This window comes from Anser anser (genome assembly GCF_964211835.1).
Source record: "Anser anser genome assembly, chromosome: 8".
Taxonomy (NCBI): Eukaryota; Metazoa; Chordata; class Aves; order Anseriformes; family Anatidae; genus Anser; species Anser anser.
The window spans coordinates 22,203,198-22,229,183 of NC_139728.1; the positions used below are offsets into that span (position 1 = coordinate 22,203,198).

General features: G+C 40.5%; 1 protein-coding gene across 2 annotated transcripts in view; it reads right to left on the reverse strand.

The window, feature by feature from the left end:
- The window catches only part of EIF2B3 (eukaryotic translation initiation factor 2B subunit gamma), a 97,917-nt gene that overhangs the window by 55,572 nt on the left and 16,359 nt on the right, over positions 1-25,986 (reverse strand). For both annotated transcript variants that reach the window (XM_083846902.1, XM_083846903.1), the window contains exons 4-5: positions 21,591-21,750; positions 16,859-16,970 (exon numbers count right to left, since the gene is read on the reverse strand). In XM_083846902.1, the coding sequence (XP_083703028.1) occupies positions 16,859-16,970; positions 21,591-21,750 (272 nt within the window). The remainder of the gene's footprint in view (positions 1-16,858; positions 16,971-21,590; positions 21,751-25,986) is intronic.

A 25,986-nucleotide genomic window follows, 5' to 3' on the forward strand; every position in this document is an offset into this window, starting at 1 on the left:
GATTAGGGGCACTAGGGTTAGATGGAAGAACAGCGGGAGAGAAGAGAGCAATACCTGCTTTGTGATGGACAAAGCAGCGTCTGGCTCCCCCCAGCACTTACCGTCTAGAAGGGAAGAAGACATGAGCTTTGAATCCACAAATGGGAAAAATTCAAGTGCTACAATTTAAATTACCGAAAACTACCTAAATCCAGCCTACATAGGATGCCCTCTGCAGTAAATCTGGCAACACTCATTTCTTTCACCTACACCAAGTGAGTTATACTTGGCTCCTGCTCTTCGAGGGTCTGAAGTTTCCCCAGCTGGCGCTTTGACCTGGGCTTCCTTTTCATCTCCCCCTGCAACCTACCGCTGCTGCCTCACTTTTGCTTCGTGACAAGGTTTTGCAGCCATACCCTTGCACATCTCAACTCCACCGAAACGTGAGCATTTTAGCATTTGATAGCGCAGTAACCACTCTTCGTCCTGACAAGATCCCAACAATAAAAAAAAGTCATATAATTTATCCGTTAACCAAAACGTCTTCACCTCACACAGAAATTAAAAGAAAGGGGGCATAAAAGGTGGCTATGCTGCTACTGCAGGGGGAACCTGGCTGTGACAACCAGGACATGGGCTGTTCCACACACATTAGCAACACTGAATAGGTACATACAAGAAAAACACATTTTAGGAAAAACGAGGTGAGACGTCAGCAGTCAGACTTGATGAATCCTGCTTCCCTAAATTAAGACAGAGGGGTTTCCTGACTTGGCTAAGCTCAAGTCATGACTCAGCCCATGTGTCCAGATGCACTCTCAGACATGCGACAGCCTGGAGGTAGGGCAACATCAACCTCGAGCCAAGAGCTTTCAGGACACAGAAAGCCATCAGGGCTCAGGACAACATCAGCATTAGAACACTGCCCAATTCTGCACTTAAATACACCAAGCGATAGAAACACCACACATGCAATACAGAGATACTTGCATACTTTTCTAGTTCAAAAGAAACTATACAGTTTGTTAGCAAATATTTTAAAAGTATCAGATAAGACTGTCGCTAAAACAAAGCCTTCAAATCAGAGAATGCATCATTCTTGTTGCACAGTGAAAACAGAATTCAAAACCGAAGGAAAGCTGAAGTCAGGCTGAAGCCAATTGCAGACATCTCTTCATTTTTCAAACAAAAATAACTCTGAGTAATTCTTCTAATAGGTAACTGGCATTTTACAAAACACCATCAGAAATACCAGGGGATGATTAACATAAATATCAAGGGGGGAGGGGAGGGGAAAAAAGGACACAGGAACATTTGTTACCACAAGAAGAATTTAACATCCACCCAAAGTCCAAATTTGCATTTTTTAAACAAGTAATTACAGTAGTTACAACCACACTGCATTAGTTTCTGGTTAGACCAGATTACTCATGATTTAAAGTTTCCAGATTTGTTAATAGCCATAGCAGAAGCTGCCGCATGACACTACTTTAAGACCCTGAGCTTACACCTAAAACGCTTTCAGAGTGACACTGAGCTTGGAGTACTACAGCATGGAGCCCAGCTGAACATAAACATGCACTGCACTGAGGACGGAGCTGGATTTCCAAATTTTTTCCTCATCTTTCACCCACTGCTAGGGCCTGGATAACAGCTTGAAGTTAAGTAAAAGGAATTTTGCTCCTTTTACACAATGATAACGTGACAATTAGAACATTGCAGTGGGCAAGAATAAATTCTGGCCAATTCAATGTAGTGAGATGATATTTTGAGCTGCAGGTTAACTTCTTTCCTTGGATAATTATTGCTGAATTAAAAGCTTCATGCAAAGAAGAGCGCTGATCTGCACAGCTCAGCATGTGCTACCTCCGTACAGTAGGTGGGAACTGCCTTTAATTATAAGAGACAGTCACTGCTCTTTTAAAACAAGTCTTGAAGGAAAGCTGTTTTGACAGCTATTAAGACACTGCTCAGTGTATTTGCACAATTTAAATACTGATATTATATATATATATATATTTCTTTTTCAGCTGCAATTACAAAGTCCAGCTCTTTGCTAAAATTAGCAATTGTTTCATGGCTGTGATGCAGAGACATTGGCACACCCTCTCGTCAGGAGACAGCTTGGCTTCAGTAATTAAGTAAGTAGGAGAAATATCATTAATCTAGACTTAAGTAGTCCCTAATGAAAAAAGCAGTAGCACAGAGCCATTTTCACCACGGATCACAAGCCAGGACTGAAAAAAGCAAGAGGAGAAGACAGCAACTGAACTCTCTACCAAGCGTGCCAGCTGTGGTAGTGACCTAAACCGCACAGACTCGAAGCAATAATCTGGCCACGGCGGGTAAGAGAGTTCAGATGCCTCCATAATTTGCTCTGTACAAAGACCAGAGTGGCAACAAACCCACTCCTTCTCCTTTACAAGGCTAAACCCATGGTAGGGCAATTGCCTCATCTTGAAACACTTAGCCTCACAAAAAGAAAAAGAAAATGTATGGTGGATGACCTGAAGATTATCATTTACAGTTTTATGGCAACCTCAAATACTATTAAAACAAAACAACTTCTATTCCCTTCTTGCTTGGAAGAGACTGGGACTATTCCATCTGTGGTTGTGGACTGCTTCAGCCTTATCCAACTGCATAAACGAAACTAGTGTCAAAATTAAGTTTTAAATGGCTTGAGGTTTATAGGAATTAAAGAAGGAAAAATTAAATTTGAAACTCTGCTTGTTTACTAGCACTAATTAAATATGCCAGATTTCTGGGCAAGCTTCCTAGCCTGTGGCTACTACGTTACTGGCTTGTAAAACAGTCAACAAGTACATGAGTACAAAGCACAAATACAATAACAGAGATTTCATGTACAGTCCTGCCCTTAGTTTGTAAGGAAAAAATGTATTAGAAACAAGGTTTAACTGTAAAGACCTGTGCTGAGCCTCTAGACTGCATTAGCAATATGAAAAAAGGGCCAAGTCTACAAAGGTTGCTTTCGCAGAGAACAGTATTAAAAAAAAATCAGAGAGGTAAGAAGCAGTAAGCAGAACCAAAACGAAGAGGAAGCTTTAAAGGACTAGTGTTATGCTTACTTCAAATCTGAACCTCTGGGCTCTGCTCTCAAAGTATTTTGCTATTAGAAATAAAAGGGAGCTTTTGCACGTCAGCAGTAGTGGGTCTGATTATTCACACCAAGATAAACTCCTTGCAAATGGTAGATTTCATGAGTATCTTGGAATTAATTAGAATACAGATTGATATCAAAAAGCCAGAATTTCACATTTAAAGCAAGGCAAGGATGATACCCATAATCGTACGGTCCATTTACATTCTAAACTCTTACTATCTTTGCATTCCAGATTTTAAAGGAACTAGCACAATGAGTTCAGTCTACAAGGATGCTGCAAACCCTCTAAAAAAGAACAAACTAAAATCAACTTCAGCTTAACCACAGCCTCTGGAGACTGCTCAGGCATGCAGGTGGAATGCAACAGAAGAAAACGAATGGGTACCTGCATCACCCACAGGCAGGGCAGGAGAAGGAGGGACAGGAAGATCCCATGGCCTACATGCTGCTCTTTGTGCATCCTTCTCTCAGGAAAAGCTTCCAATTTACTTTCACTGGCTGAAGCCGCAATTTCTACAAAAGTGGCAAACAATTTTTCATGAAGAAACACCAGAGAACAATTCGCTGCCTTAACAGCTTCGAAATGAACAGCCTTGCACAGTGACGCAAATTAACGTATGTTCCCACCGTACAGTAGTCTTGCTCAACTTTAAGGAAACCAGGAATTATGCTTCAATAAAAATTCAGCCACACAAATATTCCACTATAAAAACAGGCATAAACATATAACTCTCCAACTTCCAAAATCACGTACATGAGGCAGAGGAAAACGATATAAAAGTAACTAGGTTTTTGTTTATATCTCAGATTTACAAGAGCAATTCCAGAAACAAAATTCTTCCACAGCGGCATTGATTTAATTAGCCTGCATAGCACACTTTATTTGTATTTAGACCTCTGACGTACATCGATAAAAAAAAAAATAAAGAAATAAATATACAACGGATACACACAAAACCACTTGCTAAACTTTTTCTATGCCCAGGTGCAGATAAGAACTTTCAAACACACTCTCATGGGCTCTTCCTTACATGCAAATGATGCTATTTAGTTTATACAAGCTATGTATGCTTTCAATTAAAAATATGACTGGATCGATTGGATCATATAATCTTGCAAACCAGCCAAAAATCAAATACAAACTGAAGCCCTGAAGGAATTTCTGGAAGTACAAACCATACAGTACAACCGTTCTATTTCTGGCGAGGAGAATCACCTCTCCTTTCAAAGTGCTGCTAGAAGCAATAGCAGTGCTTAAAAACCCGCTGTCATTCAGCAATGAAATAACTGCATTAATAAAAGACACTCAGAAATCATACAAAACGTACTCTGGTGAAAATCTCAGCTTCGCAAGTCAGCACAAAATGATCAAGTAACAGAAGAACACTTGCTTCTTGCTTTTGGAACTCCTAACCTCAATTTTGGGTCTTTCTCAACTATCCAACTGTCGGACGAAATCAGATCCTCAGAGATATGAACACAGGATTCTCTTCAAGACTAACGGTGGCAGTGAAGGGGATGTTTTTGCTTAAGGTAATGTACAGGACTTCTAAATAATGGGTTCTTCTCCACTTTTTTTCACTGTATTTTGATCCACATCAGCACAAATTATCTCTGGCACTCCTTCCTCCCATTGGATTTAAAAGCCAAAACATTCCAGAACGTGGGGAATAAATATCAGCTGTAAGTGTAAATAAGAAGATACCTACTTTTGTAGACAATGCTGAAGTCATTGGCTATATGCAATGAATGTTTTGGAGGCTCCATAATTTCTCTCCTCTCAGTAACTTCATCTTATTCTCCATAACCGCACTGTAGCTGGCCCGCAGCAAGCAGGGATCAACTATGTTGACGAGTAAAGTTACTCTTAGAAATCAGCTCAACCTTTCCGAAGATATGGCCCCAATATCTTTCACCTGCGCGCACTGCAATTGTCCTCAAGTCCCTGACACGCACAGCACACATTTACTTGTGGTCTCAACCCCCTAACGTACAGGACGCCTTCCCATAACTCCATTCATTGCAACCGCTTTTACCCTGAACAGCTCTATTCAGATTTTACCTCTTCACCATCCAGTAACTTTGCAGGCAGTGACCAAAAACAAACACTCACTCACCAGCTACGTGTCAGCTTACCTAGAAACCTGAGGAAACTGCAGTAGCCTAAGACTCTGGATATTGGCATTGAGACTTGAAGCAAATCTTACAGCCAGTTCTTGTCGCTGAAATCAGCACAAATTAATATCCTGGCATCAGGAGCTACCCATTGCCTTCAAGACGGTGAAACAATCTTTCATGACTTCAAAACACAAAAATGAAGAAACAGGTCAAATGACAAAACTTTTTTTGCAGCAAGTAACTCACCTGCGCTTCAGCCCTGGTGTTTGGCACTTCTGCTGTTCGTTGTATTCTTGACTTACACGTTCATTAGAAACACAGTTGTTTATGTTGGGAAAGACCTTCAAGATCATGAAGTCCAACCATCAACCTGACCTGCCGAGTCCCACCACTAAAGCACGTCCCTCAGTGCCACATCCACACATCTCTGAAATACCTCCAGGGATGGGGACTCCATCACATCCCTGGGCAGCCCGTTCCAATGCTTGACCATCCCCTCCTTGAAGAAATTCTTCCTAATATCCAATCTAAACCTCCCCTGGCACAACTTGGGATTGCTTCCTCACATCCTAGATCTTTGTTTATGAACAAAATCTTTGAGGTATTTAGCAGAGCAGTATCACTGTTTATTACCACAATCCATGATTCAGAAAGTATTAACTCATCATGCATAAAACATTCACTAAAAAGTAGACAAGCAGGTCACATATGGATGTCCAAATCACCCTGAAAGACTTTTTTGAAGCAGATCACCCATCGGAAATTGTTGGCATGCTTTAAAAACATTCAGAGGAAATGAAAGCGGTTAGTCTCTGGAGTGGTAGCCTTCCACAGAGAATTACTTTCCTACTGTAGGAAGCAAGCTATTTGATGAGCTGTAAAAGATGAAATGGTTTGATATTTGCATTTTGGTGGAACTTGAAAGTGATGACCAAAGCTGCACATGAATGTAACAAAAACTCAATTATTTTCTCAGAATAATCATCATCACATGGCCAAACTGGAAGCGGTCATCAGCAAAACGAATGCAAGGATTAAGAAACATAAGCATCACCTTTTCTCCTCTATCCAGAGAGACATGGAGCTGAGAAAGCCTAGGGGCTACTACTGCTTCTGCTCCAAAGCTGGCTCCCACCGTGTCCTCCGGAACCTCCTCGGCATGCTCTGAGCCCCAGGAGGACTCGCTAGCTCAGGGGCCGCGCTACAGGCACAGCTACACGCTGCCAGCCCCGGCTGGCCCTGGCAGCACTACAGCCGCGTGTTAACTCAGGTGCACCACTCCAAGCTGTGCCAGACTCGAGCTGGTATTCATAAAACCAGAGCACGTGTACGCAAGGAACCACCTATCTAAAAAGTCCATACCGTGCACTCAGGAGTAGTGGCTTGTTGATTTGAGACAAAACATATTTCAATTTTCACCATATGTCCAATGCTTTTCTATGAAAAGCTGGAGAATGAGTACTATTGTACACAATGATACATTTAAATATTCCTGGGGTCTGACACAGGCAGCAATGTGAGTGGCTGAAACTGAAAAGCAAGGTATAAACATGACCCGTAGCTCATGCTGTATGTATGTTACATCAGCTGCTTCCTGCAGATTGTTTCAACAAGTAGTGCTCTGATTCGAAATGCAGGAAAGACAGCAGCTAACACTCTGCGCTCAGAGCAGCATTTCACATTTACAGTACTGACATAAACATTCATGAGTTATGCTCCTATGAGGCAGGAAAAGTAATACTGTGCTCATTTGAAAAAGCGAAGAAATTATGAGAGAGAAACATTAGAGTGGACTTCTCAAGGCCATAAAGCCCTGTAGAGAAGTGAGATCTCTTTGTACATTATTTACAAGGCATTCTTAATGCAAACAGGTCACAATTCACGTGTTAATTTTTACCTTTTCCAGTACCAAATCACCTAAAGAACAAGAGAACTCTACCGCTGTGAACATAAAGGTTGGTTATTTTCATGGTTTTATACAAACCTTTTTTTTTTTTTTGACTTCAGCAAAAAAAATGCTGTAGTTTTTTTTCATTATGATGATTTTATTTTTATTTTTCAGATTGCTTCCTTCACCTGACAATACAAACCAGAACACACACACAATCCTGCACTCTAGAGCTACCCTACCATGGCATACATCTAAAACCAACAGATGCAGGAGGCATATTCCTTAAACCTTACACATATACTATTTTCCCAAATGATAAGATATAGAAAAACATACCAGCAAGCATTAATTTGGCTCAGTGATCCATTCCCTCAATAACTAGAGGCTACCTTTAGCTACACTGACTTAACAAAGGAGTCTAAATTGTATAAATCAACGTCTCAATTAACATTTTGTTTAGGAAGAGTTACGGAAGAGAAGCAGAATGTAATCATTTGCTAGCACAGTGGCTCCAGAGGTCTGGGAGTGAGCACATGAAGAATGGAGTTGAATGTGGGAAGGGTCCATTATTCTTTCAATAGCGTCTGGTGCTGCAAAATGTGTGCGCGCATACTTTCCTACTTGAAAAGCTTAAGTCTTCAGTAGCTTCTTGCTCTGGGAAAATGGCAGGCACCCAAACGCTAACACAGGGATCTCAGAAAGGGATCTACCTGAAGAACAATATTTTTCGAGTGGCCTTAGAAGTGAAAAATAGCCATAAAGAGAAGGCTCATTCTCAAGGGATTTTATTCCTTCTGTCTGACTGCTGTTGTTCAGGTGCCATTCCCCGCACACATCCCCAGAACATTCTAATGCAAGAATGGAGAGAGGGCCTCTCTGAAAATAATCACACTTGCTGAAAGACCTGCCCTGCATAAATATCTCTAACAACAGTACAAACAGAAATCAGCCTTCTTACCCGATACTTCAGCTGAAATTTATGGCACTGCTGGCCGTGATTCTGTTATTACTATTCTACCTGGCGAAGGCTCAAAGTCACAGAAGTGGGAATTTCAGAGGTATTTTCAGCAACGCTGTAGCTCATTTGGGAAAAAAAAAAACAACACACCTAGTTCTGTAAATGCTGTACCAATGCAGTAGTGAACAAAGCTATATATTACACATATATGCATACATGTGTGAAAACATGTACCATAGAGATGGAACAGAGAGACGTTCGGGACAAGCATGGCCTCTGAAATGATATTTAATGCTACAGTTTGGGAATAATAAAGCAAAGAAAAATCAAAGGGAATACTGAAAGACAGTCTCTTGAGCTCTTGCAAATATCACCAGCTGCTGGAGAATTTATATGCAGAAAAACTAGAAGTTCAGCTTTAACTTGAATTTCCCTTGCTTTCTTACTGGTTTGCTTCCAACCTTTGGAGTTTAATTAAAGTCCATCAGCCAAAATTTTTGTCTGAACGCCTTAAATTATTCCATTTTAAAATCCGTACGTTTTGACTGAGTAAGGTTTTTCCAAATCTTGAGCTTCCACTAATCTGAATTATGAATGCTCCTCAGCACTGTCCGCTCCCCCTCCCCCCCTTTTATTTTTTAAAGGTTAAAGGAATACAAAATGATCAACCAAAGCAATACCAACACCTATTGCTGGCCAATACACAGGTATGCAGGTACATGCAAGTTATACTTCAAATGTGTAATTGTGCTAGGTATAGCGTTCTGCATTGACAACTTGCATACCAAGGTCCAGTGGGCATTTTCTCTTAATTCCTACAAGGGCACTGCACATTTGGTGATTGGGGAAGGAGAAAGTCTTACAAGAAATCTCTAAGGCAACTGGCTAAGAAGTTTTACTGCTTGTAAAAGGAATCTCAATCTAATCTTCTTTAGCTGGAGAAATGGTGCAATAAATTTGTTGAAGAGAAAGGAAGGATTTAAAGCCAGAGAAAATTAGGATTTCTCAAAGCAGAACTGTAGAGGACATGGTGCCCTTAGGAATAGATCTCTGCTATTTACTCGATCTACTGGAAGAACTCCCGGGGAGCTTGTCTTAGCAAGAGAAAGGAAAGTTTGCTATGCTCTTCATTTCCTGTGTAATTCCAGAAACTGCCAGCACAATGCTGTTTGGGGAGAACCACACAACAGCTATTCAAGAGGGAATTCAGCATTGTATTCTGAATGAATGGAAACATTTTGAAAGATATATATTTGCTGCGAGTAAAGCCGAATGCGAACCCAGTAAGGGATCCTGGGCACACATACCTTCAACCAGCTAGTTGTATGTTCTGACTCTTTTCATTATGACTTCAACAATATCCTTAGCAGTGCTAAACATTACAATAAATCATCCAGGTTAGAGTTCACAGTAGCCAGGAAGTAAGTGTAGTAGACCAGTGTTAAAAAAATTAGACAACTACAATTCAATTGATACTGAGTGTAGCTAATGTTCATGGAGAGACTATATCACTTTTAGGTATCCTTGCAAGTTTGGGATCTCAGCATCCATGATGAAGAAAAGGCTCTTCAAAGTCTGGGTTTCTTAGCGTGAGCTAGATGAATAGTTCCTTACAAAATTCCCAAGGGTGTTTGCCTCCAGAACACTGCAGAAAACTTCTGCTAAGCATGACAATTTAAAGGATTAAAACCCAAGAAAACAGAAATGCAGAATGGTAGGCAAACCGCAACAGTAAGCTTCAGTTGAGCTCAGGAATCAGGACCTCAGCCCCAAGCAGAATCAGACCTTTTAACCGAAGAGGAACAGTCGCATGCCTCATTTCACCCTTACTTTGCTTTAAACTAGGCTGTTTCCTCCCCCCTGTATTCCACATTGGCTGATAAATTCCCCAACGGCGGGTGTTAACTAACTCCGCATTCCAGTCTGCTCTGCGTCATGGAGTTCCACATCCCGCTGATGAGGAACACATGGCTGACATGTGGTAGGGGAGAGCCTGACAGCACTCATACAAGTAGGGATAACTCCTCTGACCTTTGGCTTTTTTCCTCTGTGCCATCCCAACCACACAATGAGGAGTCTGTGCCCCTCTGTTGCTTACCGGTCGTTCTGGGGGTGCTGGACATAAGGTGAACCCCTAAGATTTCAACAGGCAGCTACACAATACCTCTCCAAATACACCCAATGGCTGAAAACACATGTTGAGAGCAAAACACTGATCATTCTGTGCCTCTCCCCTAACTGCACCATTCAGAGGAACTTTCACATCGTACAAGTTACATCTAGATCAATGTGGGTAAATATGTCATAGAAACAACCAGTGATGGCTAAGTTTCCTGCCTGCTTTGTGAAGTGAACTCAATGCATTGATAAAAGTTGCATTGTGGCAGCTGTATTAAAATATTGAGACATCTTTTTAAAAAATGAACGGGACATTTGACATCTTTTCAAGAGCCAACCTTCTTTTAGACTAACAATGCGATTCAGCTTCAGTATTATCCAACCCGGTGACTCATTCAGAGCACTACATTTACCACGTCACATGTGCTCTACAGCATCCAAACAACAGTCATCTCTTCCTACTTTGAAACCTTCAAAAAGTAAAACCAAGTCATGGACTAAATGCCAATCTGAGACTACAGCATCAGACAAGGGACTAATGACAATCAACGTCAGTAAACGTGTGCTGCAATTAGAAACCAAATGCTGAGCCTCAAACTTTCTGCTTTTAGTCTTATGCTTACCATAATGCTGGCAAGGATCTCGCAGTAAAATAAAATCAATTGTCAATAAATCTTTCTATAGCTAAATTTAATTGAAGTCCTTGCTAATATTTCCAGATTCCAAGATTCACGACCTCTTACCTGTAGAAGCTGTCAAGACATGGCACGACCTTTCTTTTATAAACAGGACATGAACACGTTGTACATTCTTTCCAACCTCTCACTGAATCAATAAAATAATATGGCAGGAGCAAAACATAATAAAATACAGTGGAAGAAACAGTATTAAAATAAGTAATAGCAGCTCTTTAAAATATAATGTCCAACGTCTCATGAACTGCTTTGATAGCGCATTCATGTTTGTTGTACAAGCACAACATATAAAAGCACCAAATTAACGTCTTCCTTATATTTGGCTAAATCTGTCTTCTAAACAATGAATCATTTAAAAATACTCAGTTTCTGAAGTTGAAGGCTACGCTCATCCCCAACATATTTACAGAAAAAGCAGAGCAGGGCTTAAATTCATAACAAAAATGCAAACTTTCTAAGAAAATGAATGCCTCTTAGGCTACAGCAGTTACTCCTAGGGAACTTAGAAACTTCTAAACAGGTAAGACCTCCAAAGGCATCTTATGAGCATCTATTCCCTACTCACGCCTCAAAAACTCACAGGCCAATATCTTTTCTGAAGCATTTAGCAAAGTCCTCTTCCGTAAAGAAATATGATTAAAGCTACACCAAGATTTTTAGAGTGTGGTTATAGTCTGAGAAGTTAGTGTATAAAAATCACACCCTCTTATTCAATAGACCTAGTTTCCCTGTTTTGATTCAGAGTCAGATCCGCTTGCTTTACTGGCTAAAATAACTTTTTACAACTTTTTAAATTCCTACTAGTACTGTGAAACTAATTCAGTTCTGGGAAGGCGAACCAGATTCTTCTCTGGCTTGTGCATCTGCAAGAGGATTATTACCTAAATCTACACATACAATTCCTGGTTTTGTGTTGGAGGAGCCAAAAATGAACCTGATTTATTTTCTGGATGCTAGTCAGAAAATTTTATTTTTATTTATGAAAAGAGCAGATCTGAAATAACTGCAAGGAAAGACCTGGACTAGCAGCAAAACCATGAAGTTCTACACATCATTTTTCAAAAAGCCACGTTTCAGAGAAAAGAAACATCCAACATCTTTCCACAATATTCCTCAAAAAATCACTTGAATACAAAGAAAACTTAGTGACAAAAGTTTGCTAATACTAAAACTATCATTATTCCCCACATGGGAGCAACACAAAGCTAACATATATGTATTAATCCTCTAGACAGCTGAGCCCAGCTAGAAGTTATTGCTCCCTGGTCTGTCCTGAGCTGCTCCTCAGGGTTCCCCCTACCGAGCTGGGTTATCAAACCCCTCCTTTCTGATCTGCCAGCGGTTTTGCTTGGGGAACCACTCACTAAAGCACAAGGAAAAAATAACCAAGTTATGAAAGTCTTGCTGTTTATCTATGAGAAGTAATCCAACTCATTTTGATACATGTGACTGACAAAGTACTCAGCCATACATCCAGCTGGGGGCAAGGTGGAGGGGGTAACCCTAAAAGAGGACATCTTGCCCATGATCTAGTGCAGGATGCTTTACCCACTGGAGCATCTGCCTGTATGTATGTCATCCCCATCCTTCCTCATGGACCTCTATTTTATAAGAAAAAACAAATGAGCCACCATAGGAGTAGCAGAGTATTTCAGAGATGCCAATTTCCCAGGGAGAGCAGGGGCAGAGAACAGAAAAGCTAAGGAAGCTGCAGTGTTTGTATATGATCCACTTATTTAAGACAAATTATCGGCAGAAAAAAAGGCAATATCCCAAGGCAACAGAAAGGAAATCAAGTGTATCAAAGCTATTTCTGAACTCCCATTACCTACCCACTTGGCAATGCGGACTTTCAAAATTACACTACACCAGTCATTTTTATTCTCATGATGCAAGGGGAAAGGAAAGAAAAGACTCCCCCGTCTTACCCTCTCTCCTCCTCTTTTTATTAAAACATCTTAAAAACAGATCTGCATTGTTTCTGTAAGGTTACTAACGTTAGTACTACATATATTTATAGATGAGGTATTCCTTTCTGTCTGAAGCACATAAGGTAATAAGTAGCTGGAATTGTCATGGTGATTTATTAACATATTCTCTGGGAGAAGCCCTGCACCTGCGTCTGTGCAGATGGAACACCCACGAAGACTGAACTCACCCTTACACAGCCCACAGTATCTTGAAAGGAAATGCTCCAAATTTAGACCTGCTCCAACAGGTGTCTTTTACTGTCTCACTTTGCATGACCATAAATATCTGAGGTGGAGCAAAAAGTTCCCCGTCCATTGTAATTGTGCTTTGAAAACAAATACCTTTGCCCCATCTCTCTCTGAAAACAAAAAAGGCAGCTATGGAATTCTCATCATTTCCTCACTCCTTCATGCTGCCAAGCCCTAAGTCAGAGAGATGTCACTGGCAAAACCAGGCTCCAGGGATGAGCACAGATTTATTTTTTTCCTCTTCAAAGAGCACTAAACTGGCTCTGAAACTTCCCCAAACTGTATTTCTTTCATTCTAGTATCTCATCTTGCAGCTATTTGCCAGAGTGAATGACATGCACAGGCTGTTCATGGCTTTTTATAAGCTCTCATTACCCAAACAGGGAACCATTTCCTTGAAAATCCTTTCCCCAGCAGCATTAGTCTCTCTAGGCACTACCAATAAATTCATTTCCCAGCCCATCCTGATGGGCACCAAAATATAACTGAATGGATGTATCTGATCCTGTTTTGCGCTTGTTTACTCCAGGGAGTATGCTACCTGTGTGACTTGTCACCCGCGTGATTAACAGCACAGAAAGGAAAAAAAAAAAAAAAAACAACGAAAAGCTTTTGACAGATTTGCTCTGGTAATCAAAGGAGAAAAATCAAGACTCCTTGTTGTGGTCTATCAAGGAGAGGTATTTCTCAAAACCAACGCAGCTATCCACAACTCACAGAAAAACAACAACAAAAAACCACCCACAAACAAATCAAAGCAACAAGTCCTGAAAAGAAATTCCAACCAAGCTGAGAAAAAGAGCTACGTACACCACGAACTTAGAAATCCTATTAAAATGTTTCTTTCTGTAACACTTTTCATTATTACAAAAATACTTGAGTCAAGAGCAAACAAACATTTAATACTCAACAGGTACTCAGGAGAATGTGTATTTTCCCCTGTCCCTCCCCACCAGCTGCTCTTTTATGGCAGGAAAACGAAGAGTGTGAAATCCAATGATAGGAAAAAGGCAAAGGTCAGGAAAAAGGTTTTTCTTCAAGGAGTTAAATTTGCATTCTACAGCTTTGGATGTTTTGTCAACAGAACTTCCCTCCTGAGAGAAGGGGAAGCCAAAGGTTCTTTGAACCATTTCTATACGGGATCTAGATTTTTTTTTTACCAGTAACAAGATTCTTAGCTCTAACGAAAAGCTCATCTTCCCTCTTCTCACTCTCTCCACCACTCCCTCCCTGTCCCCACTTCCACCCCCTCCTTAAAAAGCAGGAGGGGTTGGGAAAAAAATAAAAAAAGAAAATGAAAAGGATCTGAAAAGCAAACCAAGCACTGAAAGAGTTCTAGAGTTCATGTAACAAGACCACCATAACCCTTCAAAGGGACCATTAAAAGCATGACAAACAAAAGCAACACCCTCAAGATGTCTATTGTATTTTGCAGAGGAACAAATGAGTGTACTGGAAATTCTCCCATCTTGCCACAACGCCTGCTATTTCATTAAAACAAAGTCCAGAGATCAAGAAACAGCCAACATGGTAGCTGAAAGTCAGTCACTTCAAGTGATCCACGAAGAAAAACGAGATTGGGCTTGCTCCTTTTTTTCTTGCTTTACTATGATGTATAAAAAAAGACTTCAAAGATAGTTTTAAGCATTGCTTTTGTTTCTCACATGAGAAAGTCGGGGCTTGAGCAGGTCTAGACAACGCAGTGGTTAGAACTTCATCAGCTGCCAACACTTTGTCTTCCTAGAGCTCCCACAGTTGTTGCTACCCTGGAACTGCCTCATATGAAAATATTTGACAATTTCCATATAGTATGTTTCTTCCCTTAGAGCTTCTCCAAGATGGCAGCTGTAAAACAGAGCACGCACCAGCGTCCACAGCAGGCAGCTTCGGAGAACAGCAACATCAGAGGCTCACCCAAGCAGATACTGGCCCAAAGCTTCAGCCTGATACTTCGAACTGCCAGGCTGTTTGAGGTGTTATCCTTTGAATTTCAAAACAAAATCATGGTCTTGGCTACTTGCATACTCCACCTGAGAATGTTTACAGTACATGACTATATTTGAAAATGTCTTTTTTTTTTTTTTTAAATAAACAAACTTACCAGATCTTCTCTCTTTCTGCTCCTAGACTGTTATCTGTAGGCTTCACTTGGAAGGTAGTTAACGCTTTGTATTTACATATGCACAGCTATCAAAGCTAAGACAGACACACACAGATTTTGCCCCATCTGTGTATTACCAACACTACATTTACCAGTTCCCAAACAGCTACATTCAGGAAGGTCTGCTGAAGACAACGTAACTGAACAGGTGTTCCTGAAGGCAAAGTTTGGCCTGCAGGATAAAGCCTGATTAATTTAGCTATAGGGTAACAGGAATGAGAAACCTCTGGTTAGATGAACCTGTAAAATCAGAGGTCAAATAAGCTCACATATGTTACAGCAATTTCTAAGTTGTTAGATCGGAGCTCCCCGCTACTGCTAGGAGCGAGCCATAAAGACAAGCCCATCACTAACAGTAGATAAAATATTCCTCCTTAGCTCAAAATAGACATATTAGCCTTTGTTCGCTCAAAACCACAGAATGCAACAGTGCTGTACTTCCCATATTATGCTGGTAAGTGCTGCATATGGACAGAACGCATGCCTGCAGCTCAGTCCCTGCCATAACCAAGAAAAAAATAAAAAAAGAAAGGAGAGACAGTGGCGACACCCTGGGACAGGCTCTTTCCATCACAGCAGTTAACATGGCTCGCTTTTGGCCACCATCATTTAGGGCAATCCTTCAACTTTGGCAGAGGACAAGTCATCTTTCCGCAGGCATACGGCACCTCCCTCGCATCTGGTAGCAGGATGTTCAAGGAAAGATTACAACTAGCAGAGGATTGTTAAAGCTCAGATATTTCACATGGCCTACAGCATACAGCAGAGGCATTTTCACAGAGGGATTATCTGGGAGCAGACCCCAGATGTCCTCATCCTTGACTTACAGGGTCCACATGGATGAATTCCCCAGCTCTCAGATGGCTGCCCCGCAGGTGTCTAACCTCACAGAGAGGAGAGCCTGACTGTCAGCCTGGGACAGACTACAAAGGCTGGTCTCTGAAGGAGCCAGCAGAGTTTCCACAGAAGATGTCAGACAATATGCAGCTTAGAAAACTAAAGTCACTTTACAGAAAAGCACACAGAACAACAAACCATCCTTCATTCTTCTACTAACAGATATGAATTATGCTGCACAGAAAGCTCAGCTATGTCTGGCATATTTAATATATTCATCCAAATCCTCAGTGCTATTTAATGGTGGATATAACAAAGTTTTTCTAATTAATATTTTTGGGCCAGGAAACACAGAGGAGATTTTGTGCCTCATATGCATGAAGAGTGTCATGAAATCCTAACAGCCTTTCTCAGATACAGTGAGATTAAAGTTTAATTTATGGACCTAGGCCTACCACTTCGGATACAGCTTAGATTCAGATATTCAGAACTATACTGACACTGGTTTCATTTCATGGAGAGTTACCTTTTCACCCATTCATTCTCTTTCCTGGTATTTTTTTTTTTACAATAGAGGTACTGGACAAGCATATTAACTAGTAATGTCGTTACAAGTAATAAAATATGGCTAAATGAATATTCCTAAAGTTTTTTTTTTCTCCTCGTATCTTACTCTGTCTTTAACCATCACTCCTACTCCACCATTATTTCCCCCCCATTCCAAGTTCAGTTTCTATTACAGGGACTCATAAGCTTACTTCTGAAGGATGGATCTTTTAATGACAAGTTCTTCATCCAGGTCAGCTTCATTAGCCATGAAGAGCAATCTTTTTCCTGTATCATCCACTCCAATGAAGTCACGCTGCTCCACTGAAGTTAAAAATAAAAAATAAAATAGAATTATATAACCCTGTCTTGATGTATGCTGGGAAGACAAATGGGACCACCACCAAGCCCTGAAATATAAAATACCAGGTTTCAGACTGACCCCGTAAATCAATGAATTTGCAATAAAGCTGAAAAAAATCCACAATGTTTACTTATTTTTTATATTTTTTTTTACATAATATATATTGACTGCTTTTCAGTCCGGGTAGCTGATACACATGTATCATGACATTTGAAACACTGTCCCTGCAGTTTTTTGCATCCTTTTTATGAAGGTGCCAACTACAGGCCCCGGCATGTAACAGTCCATCCTGAGCCATGCTAAGAGTGCTTTCCTTCTCTCTCTCTCCCTCAACTGCAAGCAGAGAGCTCTTCAAAATCCAACTGCTTCTGCCTCATCGTAAATCACTCCACATTAGAATCAGGTGGTCTGGAGAGTTAAGAGAGTTAAGACATAACTACCTTGCAACTGATCTCCCATTTCAGACAAATACAGATAGCAATAGAAATATTACATCACACGCAAACATGAAGGTATAGATTCTGAGACATCTACCACTGATGCTTCTGGGTGGGTTAACTTCTTTCAAGTATCTGTTCATAAAACTGCCAAGCAAGTGAATACTTAATAGTCCCATATATTATTATGGCAACTCCCATCTGTTGCAATCAGTGACGGCACATCAACAGCGACTTCGGTCTACTGAAATATAAATCATTTATTTTTGAACAGGTTTTTACACCTTCTGAATACAGTGGTGGCAGCTTACTCTCACTTAGTATGTAACACAACTCCGGTGGCACCCACACACTGCTTTTTACATGAACACAGGCTGTACAAGAATGCCATGCTGCAGTTTTAACAAAACAAAACAAACAAAAAACTTTTTCTCCCACTAAACACTATTATTTTGGGGCAAACTGGCAGATTTAAAATCTCCTATATTCTAAGCCTTTAACCACGTAGAAATAACAGCATGTTCAACAAGTAGTTAATTCTTTAAGATCTTTTCACAGCCAAACTGCATTTTCAACCCCATTTTCCCCACTTCAGCCCTGTCCCTTATTTTCTTCATATTTATTCCTTCAGAGTTACCATAGCAATAGCCACTATCAAAATAAAGTCAAATCTACACAGCTGTTCAAAGCTCTCCTACTGGCAGGCTTTGATCCAAGTGATCAGGCAAACCCTCTTCTCAGAAATTAATCATACAGCAAAGAAATACAAAAATAGGCCTGAACATGTAAGGCTGACAAATCAAGTACCATCAGGATAAAGCTCGCTTTGCTAGAGAGCACCATTTGATCTGGAGCAGATGCCAGGTGAGGGGAAGTTTTCCCCCTGCATTGGCAATAAGTAGCTTTATTATTGCAATTTAAAAAAAGACAAAAATTATGATTAAAATCAATTAGCCAGAGACACAAATCACACTGGCATTATTCTGTGAGGAAAGACAAATGGAAGAATGAACACATAACTAGTTTTCTAAATCTCTGTGAGTAAAGTATGAGAAAAGTGTTAAACCTGCAGTGATGTTAACTAAAAAAATGGTTTAACATATGAAAATGGAATACAGGTTGCATTTTGCCTCCTCATAATAGATAAATAAGGATTTGACACAGCTATTGTAATTTATTAATTACCCCAGAAATTACATCCCATCAGTTCTGAGAGCTTTGATGACCTAAAGAAATCACATCACAAGAGAATGGGAGTTGAGCAACTCACTAGGGAGAAGAAATAATTTTAAGTCAGATTTTCTAAAATGCTTTTTAATCAAGCATAATTAATTGACACTTGGGAAAAAGACACCTTTGTTAAAGATTCAGTATCCCCACCCTTTCAATTAAGGGGAGAGAATTCACACGATGCAGCCTGCGAGACCACCAAGAGGTCTTCTGGCAAACACAGGGAATACCAGTGGTGACATGCCTGCTGCTTTCAAGACAAGAAAAACAAGCAGAAGAGTCACCATCCCCATCTTTTCTGCTTTTCTTTATACACAGAAAGGTTCAAACACTCTTTCTCACCCCAATCCCTTGCACATCACCTTTAAGCACATGGCTCCATTCCGGGTGCCTGAATTCCTGACACGCTTTCTTTATTTGGGTTAGTACCATTCACCAGCTCTCTGTGTTTTTTTTATTGCCATGCCTCTTATGAACCAATTTAAAAAGCCAACGAGATGATTATCACCACCAGTTGATCCTCTAAGTACAGAAGCCAATGAACTTCACCTGTAACTTGCAACTGAATTACGTCAAGCATTTCAGAAAATCATCGGTTTGAATCCATGGCTGATTAATACTGCAATTCATGCTAATTTAAAAACTGCTCCTTATATCACAGTTCTTGAATGCTTAATAATCTAAACGCAATGACTTTACGTCAGACACTATGAGACATGAGAGGTAAGTCGTGCTGTTCCTTCTCAAAAACTAATGAATTTGTAGGAAAAGACAGACAATAAATAAAGCCCCAGATATATTCAGTGGCTCGTCAGGACTAAGGATCCACTTCCTAACAATAACGCTTCCAACAGTACAGTGCAAGTACGTACAGAACCATGTACGTGCCACGAATTAGAGAAGGAGCCAACAGTGCCACCTGCTATGAAAAGCTGCCCGACACACTCCTTGTTAACATCTTGTCTTCAGTTGCTCGTAAGCTTTCTCAAATTTTAACTGGTACGAAATTTCTAATGCTAGGTGCCTGCCTTAAGAGCAACACTGGGAAAACTTCAGAGAAAACAGCTCAGCTGCTTCTAAGGCTAAAGAAAAAAAGTGCCTAGCCTAAGCCTGAACAGTTAGGTGGCCCTTCCCTTGAAAAGCTCTGGTATTCCAGTTCATTGGAGAAGAAACATGGCATTCAGTAAGGGCTGCAGAGTCGTGTCTCAAGAGTGTACTTTTTACTATCTCGCTCCACTACAAATCTTTGAAAAACTGCAGCTTCACATAATTGTTCAAGACTTCTATTTTTGCTGCAAAAAGTTTGGCAGGTTTTATTCTTAAGGAAAGGTTGTTTTGATGGCTCAGCTCCTAGAACTGACCAAACAGCAGGTGACATCTAAGGTCTTCTGTATCACCAAGAGGTACAAGCAAGGCACACCAGCCACAATGCTCCACAGCCATGCTGTCACGACTGATTCCGGAAGAAGAGCTTGATCTGCTGTGGTTCTGCAACTTTATTTTTTTTTTTAAGTATTTAAAAGTAAAAGCTCTCAAGGGTGCATAGCTCTCAAGAAAAGCATAAAATTGAGGACTCTGCAAGTCAGGCTGGAAGGGGGGAGAAAGGAGTTCTGAAAACTGGTGGAAATAGGGTTCTTTTGCTGTTTGTGGAAGAACACTGGACCACAGAAAAAGGATTTGCTCCCAAGCAAATTAAGAATGCATGCACAACCTGGTGTGTTTACACACTTGCTAAGTCTTCAAAGGGTCTTGTTTGTCCCCATGTACCTCACTGCCCCCACCGTATGTGTTCAGAGCTTATGTTCTATGCTATGATGTTTAACCATAGATCCATCCATCTCTAACTTCTGAATGCTCATCTTCGTGGCTATAGTAATGCTCTTGACAATGCTTTATGTGCCATTATCGCTTGGATTGCCTTTTCAAAAACAGGGAGGTTTAGAGCTGTACAAAAGTCTAAGTGCAAAATGCTTTTGGTCCTGTTATCCTTATTCTTTGCTCCAGAAAATCTTTGTCTAAGCAGCTTTCTTTTAAAAACACATTTCCTCCACTTTGAGACACACACGTAGTCCAACTGTTGGCTTGCGTTTCACTCCTCTCAAACAGTTTGAAGCTATGCTTTCTTATTCGTATTACTGTAATGCCTCTGAGCTTTAATCATGGACCAGGACCCACTACGCTGGCAATAATCAAGCCTCAGCAATTTAACAGATACCATTAAAATAAAATGAGAGGCATGGTATGGGAGCAACTGTATGGTGTTTAGTACTTTTAGCATAGAAGTAAAATGGGGATAATAGCTCTGCCCTGCCTTACAGCAGTGTTGTGAGAATAGATACATTAAAGATCACAAAGCACTAAGATATTATAGTAAGAAGGACAAGATAAGCATCTAACCAAATCCTTGAAATCAGTGGGAGTTTTGCCTACTGAAAGGCTCCTGGATGTGATCTCAGAAGGATAATTCAGTACGCAGCACAAGAGGGAAGAATTTCTAGAAGTATTTGTTATCCATCTAAATCTGGTCCGACAGCCAATTGTAAAATTCCCAGCTACAATCTGACTGACGCTGAGTGCCCTTGAAAAAAACTAGCGGTTTTAATGTTCATATGTAACAAAAATTTAGGGACTGATCCAAAACTCACTGCAGTCACCTGGAGCTTTTCCCTTAACTCTTGTGAGCTTTGGATCGGAGCCTGCACGATTACACGAGTCTAATACTTAATTCTGAGCTGGAAAAAAGCAAGTCACACCCCCACCAGGGAATCTGAGGAAAAACAGAGTATCTGTACCTTTTTCTTTCTTTCACTTTCTGACAGATAATTATACATATATGATGTGTATATACATATCACATGATAGTGGTTTCACTAATGTTTATAAATAAATAAATAAATATTCCCATCTACATACCTGGCTTTTTTTTCCCTTTCTGTCCTGGTACCACTTCTGCAGGTTCATGAGTTTTCTTCATCAACATGGACAGAGTAGCATCATGTGTCCGGAAGAGATCCACAACTTTATATAAATCAACATCCGTGATCAGATCGCAGCTCAATACTAAAACATCAGTCTGTCAAAGAAAAAAAATAATAAACCCTTCAGAAATACAAATGACCACATATGGATTAACATTTGATGACTTAGCAATAAATATACCCATAACTTCTTTTTTATTTTTATTTTTTTAAAAACTTGGGGCCTGCCATACTCTGCCAGAAATAGTTACTGGCTTTTACCAGTTCACATTTCTTGAGTCCTGCTGTTACTGAATTAGTTATTTGATTAATGCTTATTCAGCTCTGGGTCATAAAGAATATGTGATCATCTAAATTGCCATCATCTGCTCCTAATGGAAGGAACTGGGACACAGAAGCCATGGCTTTCAAGACCGCCATGAAATTCTGCAGTATTTACGATAGCTACTTTTAGTTATATAACGACGTAGAAAAGAAATCCTTCTGAAGAAATCTTTTTAGCTGACTTTGCATCTGACTACAAATCACTGGAAAAGATATTTAAACTATGTTATTTTATCAGGGAAAAAAAAAAATCAAAGACTATCTAGGATGTGATTTACTCAGTAATTGCGCAACGATGGTGGGCTCAGTTTAGAAATACATTTCCTAAAACCAGCAATACCCCATATTAAAAAAAAAAAAAAAGAAAGAGGAAGTTAGGTTCTATTTAATAACAGGCTTTTATTTAATTTTGATCTCACAGGATTCCAAAGTGCCTTACAAAGTAAATACGGGAACTGCTGCACGTATCACAGAAATGTGGTCACATAGCGAGTGAGACGTATCAGCTTCATTAACCATGCACACTACCAATACAGTCTGGCTAAAAACTCTCACTTTGAAACAATTTTCTGCATTTCCTGTGGGTTGTGGAGCGTACTGCCAAGAATCTACTAGTTTGCTAATTATCTTCATTTAAATGAATCCTAACATAATATCTCAGCTGCACGGCCTACAAATAACTAGCAAGTTTCAGCTGTATTTTTGTTAATAATCAGCCTTCTAGATATGTCTCAAGAAGACTGTTTCTTTCTTGACATTTAACATTTTCACATTCCGTGCTACCATTCACTATGGTAAACCTCCTTGCAAAGGAGAACATGGCTTCCTAGTTTTGTCTTTTTTTAAGACTTTATTTAATAAAAAGGGCGTTAAAAAAGACTTGTAAAATCTGAGTTGCTTTTCTTGTGGAGGACCAAGAAATCTACTTTTACTTTGAAAGCCATCTTGGTTGAAAAAGGAATAGCTCAGCACTGACCTTTTATTACAAAAAAGGTTCACTTTACAGATTTTAATCAAATATCAGGAGATTCCACAATGCAGGTAAAAATAACCGAGGCCTGGTATTCACTGTATTTGTCAGGTTCCGCTACAAATGCTAGGCACTTTCACGTGTTTACCAATAAGTCCTCGGAATTCACCATGTCACAAACTATTTAACCTGTTGATCTGGCATGCTGCACAAAAGGTCAAGCTCTTCCGTTTTCATCTGATTTCTCCCCACTTTACTGAGAAACACCTGGTTGCTTTACTGGAAGGAACAATGTGCAGGTTAAGATATTTTACACGTCCAAAACCTACGCTGCATCTCCCTTTTTAACATATTTTCAAAATGTGTATTTTATATTATGGTTTTGCCCAGGAGAAGTGCTTTAATTAACACTTCTCTAAAACAAACAACATGTGCGCATTGGGAAAAAAAAACAACAAACCACTAATGCAAACTGCCTCGCACTCTGGAACAGATCTGCACCGACATTCCAGTGTGTACAAAGAAAGGAAGAAAAAAATCAACTTGGTATGGAAGTAAATCTTCCATTTCAAAACTGTACAGTGAAGAAATACATATTAAATACCCTGAAAAAGCCTGCAGATTGTTCAGGTATTTCAATTTTACACGAGCACCAATGAGTTAAAGTACTTGCAGAAAAAGCCAAGATGTATCCAGGACCCATATAAAGAGACCTACACTTTTCAAACTCAGTTTGTAGAAGGAATAGATCTCTGACTTTGCATCTAAATGCATTCACTCTAATGGTGAAAACAGCAATAATACTAAAAGAGACAGACACACCGATGGACTTATCTTAAGGAGCCATTAGCTGGACTTGTAAAACAAACCTTGTAATTATTTCACGTGTTACTAAATGCTCGAATCTGTCACTACAGCAAAATCCCAACAAGCCTTTCATAGCCGTGAACAGGCTCCTGGTTTTTTTCTCCTCGCTATATAGGACAAGCTTTTTGCAAAAACTGAATGCAAGCCCCCTGAGGAGCATACGGGAACAGAACCACCAAATGTCTGGTTGCCATCTGTTCTACCCATTTACTCTCCCAATATGTAAATAAACGTCAGTGAGCGCAGGGACCAGTGAAACACACAGTTGCTCTGTAAAGCCCACATTTCTGCCTCTCCTCCTGATGAGCAGAGCAGTGGCCTCAGAAGCACGCTGAGAATACACCATGAAAGGCTCTTTTGGGACTTGACAGCCTCCCCTTTGAAACACCACCACCCTCATAAATAAAGCCCTCACTGTCTAATGGATGCACTTTTTTTCCAGTGTACAACTCCTGAACGAATAAACTAATGGCTGAATGAAAAAATAAACCATCCTAGAACCCAAGCAGGAGCGTGTGTTTTTCTTTACTTTTTTAGGGTGGGCGTAGAAGAAAGAAAATAAATGGTAGAACTTGTGGGTTTTTTTAAAGTATATACTTCTATACGTACCATATAAATACAGGGCACCTTCCCAAGGAGCCACCGATACAAAGACGTAGGCACTTACTGCATGCACTCCTGTGCTAACAAGGGATATGTGAACATACTTGACTTCATGAATTATGCAAACACCTAAGTACACACACACACACACGCACACCTCTTAATGAAATACATGTAACAATGATTACATCAACCCCAAACTATTATACAAACACACGATAAGAATCAACATGAAGTGATTAAAAAACCCAGCAAGTCCACACCCCGAGCAGAACCACTGCAAAGGAAGAAAAACGCACGCACACATCTTTACAAACAGCACGCTCAGCGCTCGTTCCAGCTGGGGGGAGGACGAGGCAGGGGTCCTAAGTCAAGGAGGACCATCTAACGGATGGGGCACGAAACAAATGCTTGAAATTTCTGTCATTTTCTAGCTCTGTTGAGGTCGATAGGTGCTATTTTGTTTGCTGCTTCCATGGCACAGGGGAGCCCTCGTCACAGAGCAGGGCTCTTCTGCAGTAGCTGCCACGCAGAGCACGTGGAAATACCAGGCAAGTGTAACAGGAGGGAAGAGCAAATGACTGTGGGCTGGGGAACGCAAGGAAATGCTGCAATACTACTCAGGGCTAGGGACAGCAGCTCTAGCACGCTGGCATCACGCTTTTTGTGGGCATCACAAGAGCCACAGAAAATAGGAGGAGAATGTGATGCTGTCCTGGGAAGTCACCCTGGCCTCAGTAACCCCGCTGAACCTCAGATTTGCAATTTACGCATTCAGTTTGGAATTCAGACTCAGCTTCTAATCGACGTAGAGAAACGAGCTACTGCGGAGGTGAGTTCATCCCACCCACAGTGTGAGTTCTGCGGAGGCGTTTCACCGCCCCTGCTGACCGCCGTGGGAGCCCTGGGCTTCCAGCTGAGCCTCTGCTGAACACCCACTGCTCGGCCAAGTAAGGAATCGCTCCAAGCTCCAGGTCTCAGCTCTGCCTCTCTGGGTAACAGCACTGCACCGTCAGACACGTGCTCCAGAACTGCGAGGTGAGATAACTTGCATGCTCAGTCTGGCTACATGCAACGCTAACATAAAACATCAAGAGACTCGTATATAAAACAGAAAAGCTGCACAGAGAAAGAACTCAAACCCAACATGTCAACAATTACACTAAGCCCAGCACAATATGGAACATCTAAAAACAAAAACAAAACCAAAAAGCAGAATGTTTCAAGAGCTCAGTTCAAGACAACCGATTTAAAAATAGAAAACATGTTTTCAATGGAACTAATTCATACCATAGATCAAAAGATGGATGCAATTATATGGTGTAATATACCAGCATAAATAAAAAGCCTTGGACTTTCTCACACCCTGCGTACAAAGGCAATGCTAAACACTCTTTTATATTCAGCAAAGACTGCTAGATCCCTTCTGTTCAAACAGGAGATATCAAGGTTACCACAGATAGCTGGCAGCAAATGCTGACTTTTTAATGGTATTCACTATGCCTTTTCTGTCAAGTACAGACAAGGGCAGGACCTTGTAGCCTAAACTGCTGAGGGCCTCAAAAAC